Consider the following 18,038-nt stretch of genomic DNA (forward strand, 5'->3'; position numbering starts at 1 on the left):
CTATGCCACAGGCTGTGGCCTTGTGGTTGCTCTCACTTAGCTGGTAGCACAGTCACTCCACAGTGCAGAAGCATACTGAATGCACAGGCACTGACAGCTTCCTCCAGCTTTCCCAAAATTTCTCCAATGTGCTCTTAATCATACTGTCACACATGAGCCAATGATATTTCTGAAGTGGAGTTACCCTGTGTAGCTTTACAGCGTGACTACTAACAGGATAGCAAGATCCCTACAAGGGTTCTGACTCATCAGAGGGTGCCTCTGCATGGGGAGAGCCAGCAAGGCACCATCCCCAGCCATTTCCTCTATCCCATTTTCATAAATACTCCCTAGACACATCCTGAAGTATCTCAACAAATTAAAAGCACCACCAGTTCACTATTAAACATCAGACTGCAGCTCAGCACTTGCAGCACAATGAAGCTTAGATCTGTGTCAAGGGATGTGTGAGAAGTCTGAAGTGTCCTCCATCTCAGTGACAGCCAGCCACATGTGCCCAAGTTTTTAGCACGTAGGGCAACTTGGCACGGCTGTGGTGTCCCTCTGCCCACTATCCATACACAGGTTAGCACCACTGCGCTTTGAGCCTCAGTTTGGCATGATACATGAACAGCAAAAAGAACAGAATGACCAAACATTCAAACAGACTCCTCAGTTATTGTGCAACTTTAGGAGACTATTTTCATGTTACTGTCTGGAGTGGGTCTGGTGACAAATTTTCCTATGTTGCAAGGGATGAGGAAGTCCTTGCCTGGATGGTATTTGGCTATGTTAAAGCAGTGGAATATCTCAGCAAGTCCCACCTTTCAGATGCAGGCCCAGGCTTACCCCAGGTCAACACGTATCTTTCAGTTGTCCTGCACTTCTCTGGCTTAGGCACTGGTAGGATTAATACAAGGCTGTCCATTCCTGATCAGTCAGTCCACTGAGCTCTGCTTCCATAAGCAGCTCCCAGCCCAGTACTTCAGAAATACCATCAAGAATGGGGAATTCTACCCAACTTCTCTGCTGTAGCAGCTCTGCTGTTTCCAAAACTGAAATTAAGCTCTTCCAGTTGCCCCTAGCTAGAGGATACACAGATTGTGCTGCACACCCCAGAAGCTCAAAAAAATCTTTTAAGTGGAGAGTACTCATGACGCCTCGTCTATGTGGTTACCCTAAAACCTTAGAGTTCATGTTACATCTTTACACAATGCTGGTCTTCTCAACCTGCATCCCAGGCAGGTATGCTCCAGGAAGGACCATTTTATTTTATAACCACAGCTACCAAGTAATGCTTTATAGTTACAGATGCTCAACCCCTTTCCTTGAGCTTCTTCAAAGACAGAGAAGCCACAGAGAAGCTAAAGTTGTACACTGTGGCTGTTATGAAGAGTCAGCTAAAGCATTTTGCACCCAGCTCTTCTCCCCCCGCTGTACCTTGGTTTTACAACTCTCCACTCCGTGAAAAGAAATAGGAGGAATCAAGGCTGGTGTTGCACCTCCCCTTATGATCTCATGGATGGAGCATTTGGGCAGTGAGGCACATTACCTAAAACCCAGTTTTTCTCTTCAAGATCAAAACCTCAAGGACACATCCCAGGAGCTCATGTGTGTCAAGGCAAGGTTCCACTAACATGAGAGCCAACATGCCATCGTGAACTGGGCCCCCCATTTTTTTCCCCCCCTTTTCCCCAAAATGACAAAAGGTGTCATCTAATAGTAACAAGCTAAAAAAGAAGGGAAAAAAGAAAGGAGAGGAGAAGGATTAAAGCCCGCTTATAGTTTAGGTGTGGTGCTACAGCATTTGCACTCTACTGAAAATCATGATCTCTGTGGTCATAACTTTTTCAAATTTCCATATAAAAATCATGAGCAAAAATAAGGATGCCAAAGTCTGAGTCATCTGGCAACCGTGGTTTGCAGTCCTGTCAGTAAAAACTGGCAATGATTAAAGCTGCTGCTCCCACTGCCTCTATGGTGAATTAAAGCTTGAAGAATCGATGATAATTTGGTTAACATCCAGATCATTGTAGAAACTGGGCAACAAGGAAAAGCAACTCCCACATGGGGCTCCTATTGCCTTAAGATCTGTGTAATTTTGGAGCTATGCATCACAAAACATGAGTGCTCCGTAAAGTCCTAATCCAAGCAGAAACAGAGTTCTTCTGTGACTACTAAACCCTGATTTCTTTGGTACATCTAGTAGTGCTTCAGATACTCTAAACACCCATGGCACTGCACAAACTGTTCCCTAGCCAAATGTTTTCTTAGGATGCTCCCTCCTTTCAGCAACCTTAAGCATATAAGGACTGAAGCTCTATTTCTACAGGTCTCAGAAACTTTTACAGGTAATTCCTTTCCACTTCAAAAGTCTTAGCCCACTTTCTACTACCAAGAACAACTCATTAATTCTTCAGGCAGTCTTTTTCAGTCTCTGACTCACAATGACTGGAAAGTCACTTGGAGGAATTCATAACTATTTTTTAGTTTGTTTCACCATTCAACACAACTCCAACACATACTCACGAGCCTAAAATAAGCAGGAAAGCTAAACACAGGCTTGCTTGACTATGCATGAAGACATTGCCATTCTTTAAGCTTAGGTTTGCACTTTTCTATCTGTTATCTACACATATTTTAAACTAATCTAGTCTGTATTCCTGAGGGCTTCTGGAAAAGAGTACAGATTTTCATGAATGATATCTCTGTCCTAAGTTTATAATTTGGAAATGTCTTACTGGTTCAGAAGGCAAAGAAGTAATGAAGGTTTGGTATAAAAGAGCTCAGCTGTGCTGAAAGGCTCAGCAGTAGCAGCAGTATGATGCACACATGGTACTGCTATAAAACAAAGTTCTTCCTGGGTAAAGTGCTCAGAGACACTGAAAGTATTGTTTCAAATCCACATATTTTTCCTCATGCGTGCCTGGGCTCCTATGCCAATATTTTATATAACTGAAGGAAGTACTGAATATTCCCACTGGAAGACTGAAATTCTGGCTGACCCTATGCTGGTGCACAAAAGCCACCCCAAGCCACATCACCTCTTTGTCACTCTGTCCAGACTCCAGCCTCTGCCCCATCTCCACAGTCCTAGAGTGCTAAGCTGCGTATTGCCACCAGTGCTTCATCTATTTTCCAATGCCAGGGAAAAGGAGGGATTATATCCTTGAAATTCATCTGCTAAGGCAGCAGAGGAAATTTATTCAGCTCCCTGAAAAGTGCAGTAGGGAGCCCAGTCTGGCAATTACTCTCAGGGCAACCGCAGAGGATTCTGGCCAAGGGACCACAAGGTTTCCTGGGACTCCCGCTCCTGCGTGACCCATCTACAAATCCCTGTCACAAGCTGTTAGTTAAAACCACAGTACAGGCATAAATAAAGGAGTGTCACATGATTAACTATGATTGAAATTGATAGGTGCTTTGCCTGAGCTAATAGCTAATGACTCTGGGATTCAGCTCAAAAGACTGCATTTCACATACCACAATAGCAGAAGTGAATGGATACACTGTTTAACTTTCTGCAAACTATTCAACAGGCACAGACCTTGGATTGTTGCGCTTTTTTTTCCTATAGGCAGGACATACAGAGCAAGAAACCTCAAACTTAATAAACTGTATTACTGAAACAATTAACAGACATACTTAATTAGCTTACTGGCCAGCTGAATGACAGGTTGTTACAAATGAAGAGCGTTATCCCATGCAGCACTGGCTCACTAACAGGCATTGTCTCATAAGCAGAGGAGTGAAACTTAAATACTTCCAGACTTTCCAGAAGAACTGGTAAAGAATTTGTTTTGGCTTAAACAGAACATTCTTCATAAGCAAGTAGAAATTATCCAGCTTTCTTCTATTTGAGTAATTAAAACAGTGTTTGGTGTTTTTGGTATCTGATACGTCTTTAATCTTCTGATATTTCAGAGTATTGATCTTGCAAAGAAACTACTGCAAATGAAGCATTAATCCTGGAAATGAATCCACACCAATTTCTGATAGTCTATTTGTTTAAGAATTTCAGAAGCCAAACCATGAGCTTTAAGGAATTCCAGACAGTTATTTTATTTTACGAGATGGCATTTTAAAGACTATTCTAAAGAAAAGAGTTTTTAAAAGTGCTCTAAGAGAAAAAGTACCAGTATGAAGCACAAAATTGTATCACTTTTCCCGCCTAAAGAAGATAAATACTAAAGTCCATTTCATACAGCTGTCAAAAAAAAGAAAATACCTGAAATCTGCCTCCACAGGAAATGTTTTCTTTAATCTGAAGTTCGACAGGGATGCTTATACAGTTGAATGAATAACTTCAACAAGCATATTGCTGCTGTCATCACCTCCACACTACATACACTATGACTGTATTACATACAATAGTATCAATGTGTTAGGTTAGGCATTAAGGTCTATCAACATATTTTGCTCTTCTGATTTCTAACTCAAAAACTTTGATACATTGGTTTCATGTTTCCCATCATGAAAAACTCATTGATTATTTAAGTCCAGTTTTAAAAACTATATTCTCAAAGCACCCAATCAGTGTAATATGCTCATGTCTGAATGAAGTAAGTGCTTAATGATTTAAAGTCAGAATCTTGACTATGATAGTGTTGATAATTTCTGACCTTTTCCAGCTGCCACCTATTGCTTGGCTTTATTTTGTATTCTATTAAGTTTGACAGCAGATAGAAAGGTATTGCTCAAACCAAAACATATGTTTCCTGTAAAAGACATTGCTGAAACAAAGTATTAAATAAACTGTCTCCACAGAAATTTATCCCACTTAAGATGTTGGTTAACTAGTATGGCCTGTTGATCAGGCCTACTAAAAGCAGCATTGAAACACATTTGAATGCATCTGTGAGAGTTTTGATTGCACTGAAAAATGGAAATCCCTCGTAATTTTCAAAAGTCTTTCCTAGCATTCATCATTAATGTTATTTATTAAACCATTTAAATAATTAAAACCAATTAATTAAAACCATTCACCTACACTTCTTTTGTCTGCCTGCTATAGATGTCATATTGTGATCTTCTTTAATATGATTTTCCAAAGTATCACTATAATCCACACATTTCACTTCATAACACGAAAACAACTGTTTTTGAACAGAGCACTAACAAGTGTGCTCTTTTTCTGCAACACTTTTTAAAGCACTGTGCAAGGGAAGCGCAAAGCATCATGCAGCAAAACAATGACAAGTGAGCATGGAATATATACTCCAACACAGCAACCTGGAACTGACTTGAATTCAAAGTACCACAACAAAAAGGGGGGTCAGAAGACAGTGTTTCTGAAATTCTTGCAGTGATCATTTCAGAGAGCAGTTCCTCTCAGCAGTTACACAGAGGAATGAACAAGCATAGGCTGACATAGCTTCATAGCCAGCTTCTCTAATGGACATTTTGTCATGTGCTCCTTTCATTGGGGTGACTTCAGTATCTGTCTCTCTGTAGAATAACAAGGGTTTTTTATTTTGTTTTCAAATGACAGATGCTAAGATCTCTAGAAGTCTCCTTCGGTAAACCTAATACCCCAAAAATATCTGCTGAAGAGAACAGCATTTCACGTGAATCTAGACAGAAAGAACCTGATTTAGACAGGTTTTTTTTGCAATACCAGCTTCTCCAATTTCTTGCTGTTTGGCAAAAAATACCTCCTTTTTTACATTAAAGGAAAGAACAGACCCAAACAATCTTGAGAAAAAATCCTTTTTTTTTTTTTAGCAATAATACTGCAATGCACTAACTGTAGGAATAACCACATGAATACACTTAGTAAAAACCTCAAAGTGATCTTAAGGGGTAAAAAAAGTAGTGCTCAATTATCTTTATATGGATTTTCACAGACAGTAGGCAAGCGCATTCTTTTCTTATTTAAATGCAAAGAAATTATATGCAAAATTAACAGGACTCAAGAACACCAACACAATCTTTACTAGGTACACCACTGATGCTGTAGAAGTATTTTGGGAAATGATATCTCCTGTGTCATAATAAAGGCATTTTTATTAGAATTAAAATTAAAATCATGTGAAGAGGAGGAATTAAAGAAGAGAAACAACATCTTCCTTATTTGCTTTCTTTTTAACTAGGACTTAGTGAATCAGTGGTCTAAGATGCTCAACTCCCTGGATTTCAGAAATAAAGGACTACATGGCTGTAAAATATTTTACAGGACACTACACCCAGTCTCCAGCTTTTGAAGCACCATTATAGTGTTCCTCAGAAATTTACTGCTCTCCATCTTAACAGGGATTTTTGATCTACTGCTTCCATCATGTCTGTTTCCCAGCTTCAAGTCTCTATTTCCTCTACATCATTTTCTGTACAACAATGGGCAAGTTTAGGTAGTTTGTTTCCTATATCTATATGTCAACAGCAAGTTTCTGGCCTGCAGCTTAACGTGGCTTATGATATATCCCGCAAAAATCTTTGTGGTACTAGGGACGAGTTTGATGGACTACAACTTTTGTGTGGGAAGTATCATTGTGAGCTATCATGTAACATGATAAGCCATCCTGGAGCAATCACCATTAACATCTCCCAGAGGAGAAATAATTGCTGAGTGTTCCACTCAGAGAAAAGAGAGGCAGCCAGGAAAAGTAAATTGACTTGAGAACAAAACAGAACCATCCAAAACACTATTTGCTTCCTACAATACCTTTTAAAAATTCAAACTGTAATCCTACTGTAGTTATCTTACCACTTCACAGTGCTGAGGACACTTCAGAAAATGATCACAATTACACATATGTGCATGTGTACATGTATTTCCAAAAATTTATGTCTTTATTTATTTAATCTTATTAAACTAAGAAATTTCATTCCTCTTGCCCCTCTCACTCGTCCTGTCCTGAGCTGATAGCCTGACATCTTTTCATTCATCTCTAACTAGCTTGTTCTCATGGTTACATGAGAACAAGCTAGTTAGAGATGCCTTTGGTTACAGTAACTTATGATACTAAAAACAGCTAAGGGAAGAGAAGGTCTGAAAGAATTCCCATGTCATTCATGAAGAATGAGTGCAGATCTGATGATATGACCAGATTCTTCAACTATCTGTGCCATAATGTCCTGTGAACTTCAGTTTAAGGTGGTTCCTGTTGCTAACTTTAACTGTATGCACTTGCTTGGAAATTCACTGCAGAAAACACAATCTGTTATGGAAACTGAATATACTACTGTTTTTGAATGAGATACATTAAGGGAATTTAAATAAGGTGGGGCAAGGAAGAATGTGCTGAGAGATGAAAAATATTCCACAGAAGATTATGAAAAAAAACCTCAGGTCCTCATCAAAGGACCTGTAACTGAAAAGCAGCTGAAATTCAAGGAAGATAAGGAGAGAACAAGGGATGGAAGAAACGTAGAATGGTAGAAGTTACACATGCACACAAAATCACAAAAGAGATTCTGATATAGATTTAATCCTCTGCTTTTAGTGTGGACCAAAAGTAAGTTCAGCGAAGCCCTAATCAACTTAGTTGTCTTGTCTACAAGAGGCCACACACAAATCCTTCCACCTATCTGCTCTACAGACGGTAAAGTCATCTCAGGATCCCAGGATATTTAATAACATATTTCTGAAGCCAAATCCACCCTGCAAAAAAATGTATAAACACTGATGATTTTTGAACTAAGTACAGGTATCTAAATTATCCAGCATCAACTCCAGAAAGGACTTGCAACACATTGTTGCTAATAGGGAAAGCTCATTTTAGTGTTGCATCTGAACAAATAGAGAGAATTCACAGATACAGCAAAGCAAATATGAAAGAAACAGAAAAGCTAGTTCTTTTAGAGTAAAAAAAAGTTGTCTTTCCCAGTTCGAGGCGTATTTAACATAAAAATAAATAAGCATTGACTGGCTGCAGGAAAAACAGCTGGCTTTCATGACTTTTCTACTTCATTCAATGATCACATTTCAACAGATTCAAAACATTAGCCTACAACACTGTAAAACGTGTAAAGTTATTGAATAGGAATTTCTATGAGAGAAAGAAAAAGCTACAGATAAAATAACTGAAATCAAAATGTCAGGGACCCAAGTCCACAGAAAATAAAGACATCAGCTTGAAGGAGAGTCAGAAAAATATCACTTAATAAAAATGTTACATTCTCAAAATAATTTTCTCGCAGAAAAGAATGTCCAATGTGTCCTCTCCCTCCAATTTTTGGATTTTTAAATTTTTTTTTTCATTCCTTTATAACAGAGTTTTCAAGCTACCTGTCTCACAAGCCTTAGCAAACATTTCTTACCTGTGTCCCAACAGTCTCCTGAAAGCAGCGCCCAAGCTGAGTTTTAACTGAAACAGGAAACATATGAGGAATGGGTTGTTGATTTGTGTAAGTTGTATGTCCTTTCTGGGTCTTCTGATACGGAAGACCTTGGTAAGAGACCTGTGGATGTACTGGCTGAGGTACTTTCGCTTTTTGTCCTGTTGATGTGCTGTCAATCCTTGACACTTGATGGATCTGAACTGAGGCTTCAGGGGGATGTTTCACATGGATATTCACTATGTTAGGAGGGAACTTCACTAAAATAATTGAAGGAAAAACACGTAAGAGAAATTGGTAATAAAATATGTGAAGAAGATATCTTAGGCACCTCTAAGACATTTCTTTTTTGCACATCAGAATTTTTACAGAGTGCCTTGAAGTGACTGAAATAAAAATGATGCCCAAATTTGGGGGTTAGAGGAAGGCTTAAAGAACACATAGAGTCTCATTAACAAAGCAAGAAAACGAAAAACCTTCATGGAGGAAAGAACAACATTATAGGATTGTAAAGACTGCTAGATAAACATGGATGTCCAAACTGGCTGGTATGACATTAATATTTGTGGTCATATTGTGTAACAAGAATCCCATTCAAAGTTCCAGAATTCCTACTCTACTAGGTTATTTTTGGATATATAGTAAGCTTTATTTTCTTTTTCAGATCCATCATCTTTCTCTGGAACACAGAAAAAGCTTCAGATTTCATCCCTTCACCTTTATATACCTGCCAAGTCTCAAGTTCGCCCCTGCAAGAGTTGCCAGCATCTCAACCATCTAAAATCACCACTCCCTTCGCTGAACTTTGAATTCAGGGTTTGGCAGATAAAGGGGGAGGAAATGATTTTCAGACACTTCCGTTTTTAAATATGGTTGTAGTTTTAAGTCTGGGTATGCAGACTGAGACCCTCCAGTCAATGCAATCTGCACAGAACTGCTTGTGACCCTTAAGCCTCTTCTCACTGGAAGACAAAATGCCCTTTAAAGTAACTGAAGTTACTATTTGCATGGGCAGGGAGGAGAGGTGCTAACAAGTTGTGTAGTTTGTAAGCTGCATAATTAAGTTAGCATTTCCTGTGTCTGGCTGGGCCTCTCTTGTCAGTGAGTACTGCACAGGCTACTTGAGGCCAGACAAACCATCAGAGGTAGCACCCCTTCCAAACATCAAGAACCAAAAAATATCATTTGACACAGCTGTTGAGTCTTCTGGATTATCTCCTTGTCTCCTGAAGTTTCAGCTGTTCTTTGGAACTTGACTGGGTATTTTGAGCTCTACTCCTCAGGAGGCATATTTCATTCATTGGAGCTACTTTAAAATTATAATGTTTTGGAGAAAGTGCTTTTGGTTTTTGACATTATTTTCATTTTTCTAGGCATGTTATCAATATTAATTGGTCTCACACAGGAATTCCTTAAAAGAACCAGACTTATTTTTACACTGACTGCTTTGTTTCATTTATGAAAATTTTCAACATACTCAGACAGACACATCAGGAACAAGATGGCAGAAAGTCAGCAAAATACAGCTGCGGGGTAAAGATCTTGCCTGCACTGAAAACAACCCACAAGCAAAATGTATGCTACATGAGGTCTGCTAGAGGCAAACCCACAGAGGAGTGCTTCCGTGTTTCAAGCAGAAGCAGTGAGGTCCTTTTCAGGCTGTTAGACTGGGTTTGGAGGGCAAGACAAGACAGCCTAGTCTGTCTGTGAAAAGAACAAAACTCACCCCAACATTTTTATGTATAAAGAGGGATCCCTTCAACTAGTTTCTCTAGCTGCTAAATGTAAAAATTATATTAGTCCTCAAAAGAAATCACTGAATTTCTCTGCTTTAGTGTCTCAAGCCATCCAGAGATGTTCAGATGCTAGAAACATCAAATTTAGGCTGGTTTCTCCCATGCAGTATTATTATCACAGTCCTCTCCAGGTTTTGGATCACTGCCTAGATGCGCTCATTTTTATTTCTGCCAGCCATTTCAGGATGAATTGTTTTATTCTTTCCTTTAAAGAAATAATGTATTAGTCTCTCAACAATCCAACATCCTCATTTGGATACGTAAAGAGAAGAAAAGGCGTTGTGACTGCTAATGATTTCTATGATGATTTGAAGGTGAGGAAAACAATATCCAAGAGGTCAGACTCTTTAGCACTGAGAAACCTATTGTGCATTTAGGAGAGAATCTGAAGAATAACTGTGTCTTAAACATGTGGAGGTTGTGGTCCACTGTATTGTCTAAAATGATTTCATCTGGAATTACATAGGCAGAGAAGTAAATTGATGCTCTGCTAAACGTTTAAGTAATTATATTCTTTTCTTCTGATGGAGGAGATACTCAAAGATACTCATAAAACATTGCATTTCCAGGATACTGTTAACAGTTCCTTCACAGCTATGTCCCTCTCTGAATACAGAACTATTACCTTAGATTATATTTATCACAAATATCTTTTAGCAAAGTTATTCAGAAACTATTTGCCAGTAACTGAGCCTCCTCACATCTTTCCCTACGTATTTTATTTTTAGTCAGAGATACCAACCTTGGAGAGGTAACTTTAAAATTACACTTGACCAAAAACCAATCTGGCAATTCAAACGAGACAACAAAATTCACATGAGGTCATATGTTGAGAATCTGAGTTGCAGAGGTCACTTTCTATGGACAAGATCTCACCCAGATAAAATCTTACCCAGACTCATAGGACACATAAGAAATTCAACACTTCTCTTCAAAGTCATCAGAAGTTTTTACCTCACAACAAAAGTATTAGAGGAAACAGTAATCTGAAGCTGAATTAACTTTCTTTGCGAAAATTTGATTAACATCACAGGTTTCCTTTTTACTTATCCTCAGTCTTCTTCACAGCCTCAGCGGTAGGGAAACCCTAGGTTTTTGGTTTTTTTGTTTTGTTTCATTTTTTGGTGTTTTTTGGGTTTTGTTTTTTGTTTTGTTTGTTTGTTTTGTTGTTGTTGTGTTTTTTGGGTTTTTTTGTTGGTTTGTTGTTGTTGTTGTTTTGTTTTGGGATTTTTTGGGTTTTTTTGTTTGTTGTTAGGTTTGGTTGTGGTTTTTTGGTGGTTTTGTTTGTTTGTTGTGGTTTTTTTTTTTTTTTTTTTTTTTTTTTTTTTAATATTGTTATTTGACCTGGAAGGAATTTATTCTATTTAAGTGGATCATATAATGGCTTATCTACACTAAGAAGTTCACCACAAAATTAACTTATAAGACTCTACCAAATCATGTAAGATAATCACGGCTTGTATTTTTAGTTTCACGTTAGATTTAAAATTATTTTATGTTGAAAAGTATGGTCTCTTCCCTCCACTAGTATCCACAGAATCACTTGCAACTCTCTGTCTATGTATAGTGCAATTTATGGAGACTGTTCAACCACAATAATCGTCTTTTTGAACAGGTCTGAAAAAAACTCCCTGCATTATCCCTTGACTCTGCAATTAGCATTAAATTCTACCATAAAGCAAAGTAAATTTATCTACAAACCCTTTTCAATAACACTGTTATTTCTTATTATTTCAGTCATTGAGCAAAATATGTTCCAGACATTCTGGTGAGCTCATGATTCAAGTTGTGGTGTCAATATTTGATATATGTAGATGTAGCACTATTGTTACTGGTTGAATATCCAAAATCATTTGTTAGAACCAACAAGTTAAAAATATCTCTCAAGAAAGAAGTTACCTTTTATGCCTTGCTGTCCAGACATTGTCAGTGGTAAAGTATGAGTAGAGTGGATAACTTGTGATCCTACAGCCTTGTTCACCTGTTGCGGGTGATGGTAGAGTTTTGGAGAATTGGCAGTCTGCACGGGAATCTGACAGAGTTTACCAGTGTAATTAGGAGGGCACTGGCATTTATCTCTAGAACTACACTGGCCTCCATTCATGCATGGAAGGTGGCAAATCACTGAAACGAAAACAGAAATAAAAATTTTGTTAATAACTTTAGCTTCTAGTATTATCTAGACACATATCACACACAGGTTGAAGAGGAAAGGAATAGGGCTGGAGAGCTTAATTCTTCATTCAGACATCTGAAGAATGACCATCCATCTGACATGCATTTTTAACTGCCTTGCAGTAGAACCACTTCCCTTCCCTTCCTTGTGACCTCTGACCTCTGCCTTGTTCGCATCTTCTCTCCATGACAAACACAGAAAGCAATTCTTCCCTTAGATATCCTAGCTATTTTATTTCATGATGCTATTAAGCAAGACACTAAACTAATACGGTGTCTGGCTACATCTCTTATTCACATTTTGGTACAGATACTCTTATTTGTCAGCCTCCTGTTTCCAAAAACCCTGGACTACTTACCCCTTCCTCAAAGCCTGCGAAAAAACTCACCCAAGAACAGAAAGTACTGGGGACAAATTTTCCATTTTGACTTTAGGCCTTGGTTGTTCTCTATAAAACTATTTCCTGCAGAGGATCTAGATTTTTGCTTAACATTTATTTCTCAGATGAAATAAACTAATTTGTATCCACCATAAAGATCATAAAAATATCAAAAGATGCTACTGAAATTATTTCATAGACAAATTCCAAAGCATTAAAATCTTGTAACTCTAATATAAAGACAAGGGTAATTATTTCTGTGCCAGCTAGCACTTGCACACTTACAGCAATATAACTTATCGGATGAAACATAAAAAATTACAACATCAAATGAAAAAAATTTCTCAACTCAGAGGTACACACAGTAATAGGCATGGCTCAGCACTTTCCAAAAATATAATGTGGGATTCTACAATCAATCACCATGTAAATGAGCCGTCAGAATTTTCAAGAAATAAATGATATGAAAACAAGAAGAAAACTACCACAAGTTTTTGTTCAAGACAAAGGTCATTTTTGTCAGGAATCAAATAATATTGAGAAACAGAGTTCAGTATCCATTTGTCAAAATTAAGATAAGATTCTGACTTTAAAAAATAAGAACCTTTACCGTAACCACGGCATTTTGCTTGATCAGTATTGCTTGGTCTGTAAAGAATTACAATAAAAATGATAAACTGCAGATAATCCAAGGTAATTAAGAACTAGTGCTCATTATTCCAATTGCTGTGACCTCTGGACAGCCACAGGCTATTAGTATTATGAATACCATAGAAGGCCAGTGTTGGAAAAGGAACCTGCATGTTGTATGCTGCAAGAAGACACAGTCAAACACCCAGCAGCCCAAGGAGTCCTAATCCAGCTGTGTAATTCCCCTGGCCCACGAAACACGCTCAAGAAACAGCGCACTGAGCCCAGCTCATCACAGAGCACCCTCACACTGCCTGGACAGGTCTGGAATGCCAATGCCTGATTGCCAGACAGGTCCACGCACAATGCAAACTGCCAGCATTGTTTTTCACTGTGCTCTGCGAAAGTGTATTTAATCTTTTTCTTGCCTAATCTTATATTTACATTTAATATAAACTGACTGAAAGTACTCCAAGCTGTAGCGTTGTGCTAATGGTCCTAGTCAACCTTGGAAGGCTACCCATGACTGGACAAGCCTTATGTTTTGGGTCCCAACTCCTGTTGGGACTTGATCCGAGTGTATAAAAGACATCCTCGCAGAACTGCTGTTACTTCACGGCAAAATGAAGGGGGCTTGACCACAGCAGTACCTAAGGCATGACAGACACCTCTCTCTCTACCATTTCTTCCTAAGCAGCCACAAACAAGGGGCTGCACTGTATTGAAGGCAACATACAAAGAATTTTAGTGCTTTTAAAGATGTGCCTGAACAAGGCTGAACACCAAGGTGGTTTTCTTGCAAAGTAAAATCAGACCATGAAGCAGTGTGAAACAGCATTAAGGGGGGAGCAGTTTGGTGTTTGAAAGAAGTACAGTGAAACAAAGGCAAACAAAGGCAAACAAAAGTAGTTTTACCGAGGAATTCCTTGAGTGCAAGAGGTCTACCCAATAGATTTTCCTTCCCCTCTCTCCACAGTCGAGGCAACAAGCTAATATGCTAAATCCCCCTTTTAGACAACATAAATATATCCAGAATTTCCACCCAAATAAATTAATTTCTTCTGTGCTACTGTTCCTATAAAACAATTGACATCTAGAAGGTCAAGCTGCATGGGTATCTCTGCACCACCAGGCACTCTTCACGAGTTCCTCTCCTGCAGGACTCTGGTGGGTAATGAATGAATAGGCCTATGAAAACCTGTGTTTCTGAGCAAAAATTTTGGGAAGGAAGCTAAAAATACTGGGAAGGAAGATGCCAACAGAGAAGAGTTGGTTCATGTTCCTTCTCATAATTGTTTGCTTTGGATAGCCACCCAAATAATTAATGCAAATAAGTGTAAAAAAAATGACACTAAAAGATCTAGTATGAGGTAAATAATTAAGAATATTTAATGCCTCAGTATTTAAACATAACAGAAAATAAAAATTTCAAGCTTCCCACATTATCATGTGGTGCAAATCACTCAGTTAACTGATACTGATTTACATCTCAGGCCTAATGCATGAGGAAGGAAGTTTAAGTGAGAATACATGAAATCCATTCTGAGAATATAAAGCTCTGTAATAAAAATTCTGAATTCTGAAATATATATTTGTAAGATATCAGCCATACAAAAACAAATAGGATGTAATCTCCAGGCTAAACAGAAAGCTTTACAATCTCAAATGGCAAATATTATGAGAACTTAAGAAAAACCAACCTCAAAACAAAAGATCAAATAAAAAATAAAGGAAAAAACCCACACCCTACTGAAATAAAATTTCTGATTATTTTAAACACATGCAAGCAGCCCACACTCTTGCTGCATTATTTCCTCAGGTAGTTTATGGCCTCGAGGAGGGGCTGCCTTTGATTATGACACTGGTGCTGGAAATCACAGGCACACAACTTCACCAGGACTGGAATTACACACAGACCATTTGAGAAAAGTGAGCTGGAGGAGCATAAGCCTTCAAAAATGCAGAAGATGGAACCACTGCTTTTCCTTGACAGGGCTCTGGGACTCTCTGTTTAACGGAGACCAAAGAGCCCCCGGGAAAGGACCACTTAAGATAGAAACAGGACATAAAGCCAAGGTCTGAACAGCTCAACCTCTCCTGTAAGTTTTTTTGCTTTGTTTTGTCTTGTCATTAAGGCTAAAGAACCTAAACAGAATGGCAGAATACTGCCAGAGGCATAGGAAATATTCCTAACAAAAACCAGACCCATGCTTTTTGGGAAAGACCATTTGAAGATGCTGGGTTTGCATGTAAGTTCTCAACTGGCATTCAGAAAAAGGTTACACTGAAGCCTGAATCTCACTGGGCTGTTACCTTTCCTCTGAAAAGAAAATAATAGAAGAAATAAAATATCCATTATGGAATGAAACCCTCTAGCTCAGACCTTGACAAAAATATGAATATAGGTCTGTGTAAGATGAGAAGAAATTTCAGTTCACATGTGGGTATCTTACAAACAAAACAAAGAAAGTATTAATGGATCTAAGAAAGGCAACAATTTCCTCACTTGGGGCTACTCTAAGCTAAATCTCTCAATGGTCTCATAAGGAACAGCCAACATATGATTGAACAAGCTTAATTACTTTTTACTATAAATGAACACATATCCTTTAGAAATGTGGAGACGGGTTTAAGAAAATACAGGCATTTTAAGTATTCTTCCAATCCTTGGGCATTTAATTGGTAATAGCAAGCTTTGGTTCCTCTGGCATCCAAAAGCCCTAACTCCTCCTAGTCTGGCAAATCTTGCTGGGTATCACAGTTTGAGATGAGCCAAGCAGAGAAGCTGCATCAAGATGACCCCACAGGGAATCTCTGAATGGCTCAAGGCATAGAAAAAGAACATCTGCAAGATGAATTCCAATAAAGCTGCCACAGCTATGGGTTAAAAACACTAGTACAGGGCATGAAATCATCAACAAAGCAGCTAGGAAACCACTGATAAATACGGTTTGTTCATGTAATTACATAACCTAATTTGTTTTCAATACTCAAACAACCTCAAACAGCTCCAGATACACTAATTTAGTCAAGTCCAAATGTTTTCATTTAATCAAAACAATGTGTAACAAGACAAATTCCAAGCACCTAAATCCTCCTAATCCTTAAAGAATAGCCCATGCTTACACAAACAAGCCCTTAGGATGGAAGGGAACTCCCTTCCTGTAACCAGTGTTAGAGAAAATGAAGATGGGTTTTGAAATGTTCCTCATCAGACTCTCCAAATTCCTTTTCTTTTACACCTCAGGGAACATATGACTTTCCCTCACCACTCTTTGCCTTTTCTACTCACATGCTGTCAACAATTCAAGCGTAAGCACTATTCAATCACATCAACAGGCTCGCCAAGGAAAACCTTGAACTGCTCATTTAGATTACAGTATTTCCACTGGATGCATCACAAAGAACAGATTAATTTTGTCTCCAAGTACTATAGTTATCCAGCATTACTACATGCCCCCCAGCTGTTTGGGCATCGTTCATCCACCCTGTTACTAAGCACACAGAGAGCACAGGGCCTCACTCAGACCTACTGAACACAAATGCAGCTGCCCTATGCAACATTCTTATAACACAGTGCTCTGAAACACCACAAGCTTTAGGTAAAAGTTGAAACCCAGAGGGGCCACATATGGATCTGCACAATTGCTCTAAAGTTATTTCCACCTTCTAATTGCAGAAACTCTAAGAGTAACTTACAAAAGGCACCAAGGCATCAACTACAGTAGCGATGCTATCCCTCTGGTTTAGTTTAGACTCTTCTCTAGTTTTTTTCCCTTTTATTCTTAACTTGTGGTGCCTCAACTTTCTAACTAATTCATTCTAGACTCTTTTCTCTTCAGATTTCTGGTTATAATGCAGAGGTGTTATGTAAAAAAGTTGCAAGTTAAAAAGTAAATTAATTATATGGTTACTTTAGAAGCATTCAGATAATCTTGGTATCAAAAACTTGTGCTTTGGGACACAAAGAGAGAAAAGACAATCTTTAGGTGGCTGTAAAACTGTAATACCTCTGCATTCACTTCTGAATTTATCCTAATGTTTGTATTTTGACAACTTTTAATGTGAGCATTCCATTACAACAACAAAAAGCAATTTAAAAATCGTAGATCTGATAGCAAGAGCTCCAGCGCCAGATGTAAGAATGATTTCTGCTCTGAAAACACTGTAACACCTCTGTAATGCCATTGAAAATGGTGAAGTGATGCCTGCTCCTGTGACTGGCTTATTTACATGAACAAGATACTGAAGACACTTGAGACATTTCTTCTGGAAAGAGGTAACATCTGCAACACCGCAGGGAAAAAATTTGAACAGGAACCTAGCTTAAAACAAATTGTATGACAAAAAATATGCAGGTACTAAACTGGGCTCTCAGTTATTCCAAACTAACATGGTTACTGACTTCATTAGAATTTGCCTTATATTTTTAAACTAATATTACCAAGGGATCTTTAAAAAACGTAATGCACCCCCACTTGGGAACAGGATCATAAATACTGTTATTTAACCAGATAAGCAAACCAAATTACTGCCAAAATAAGCAAGCTTTGTGGTGTTATCCCAGTCTGGATCATGCATGTTTTTTAGAGCTAATGAAGGCTACACTGTCAACTATGGAACATCCTGATACAGAAATTTAGGCAGGAAGTTCAGATCATAAAGGAAAGGGCAAATATGTTATAGAGAAATATACATTTTTGAGTGAGCATCATGATCAGCAAGAAATCCAGAATGAACATGCACTAGATAATTTCACTGTACTACTTATCTGACATCCTCAGTTTTAAACTCACTACTT

At 38.3% G+C, this 18,038-nt stretch overlaps 1 protein-coding gene across 8 annotated transcripts in view; it reads right to left on the minus strand.

Moving 5' to 3' along the window:
• The window catches only part of LTBP1 (latent transforming growth factor beta binding protein 1), a 184,068-nt gene that overhangs the window by 90,425 nt on the left and 75,605 nt on the right, over positions 1-18,038 (minus strand). For 7 of the 8 annotated variants that reach the window (XM_063390680.1, XM_063390678.1, XM_063390676.1 and 4 more), the window contains 2 exons: positions 11,952-12,176; positions 8,239-8,516 (listed from right to left, as the gene is read on the minus strand). In XM_063390680.1, coding sequence (XP_063246750.1) covers positions 8,239-8,516; positions 11,952-12,176 — 503 coding nt within the window. The remainder of the gene's footprint in view (positions 1-8,238; positions 8,517-11,951; positions 12,177-18,038) is intronic. The other variant, XM_063390679.1, reaches the window with a different exon arrangement.

This window comes from Prinia subflava, chromosome 2 (genome assembly GCF_021018805.1).
Source record: "Prinia subflava isolate CZ2003 ecotype Zambia chromosome 2, Cam_Psub_1.2, whole genome shotgun sequence".
In the NCBI taxonomy this organism is placed as follows: Eukaryota; Metazoa; Chordata; class Aves; order Passeriformes; family Cisticolidae; genus Prinia; species Prinia subflava.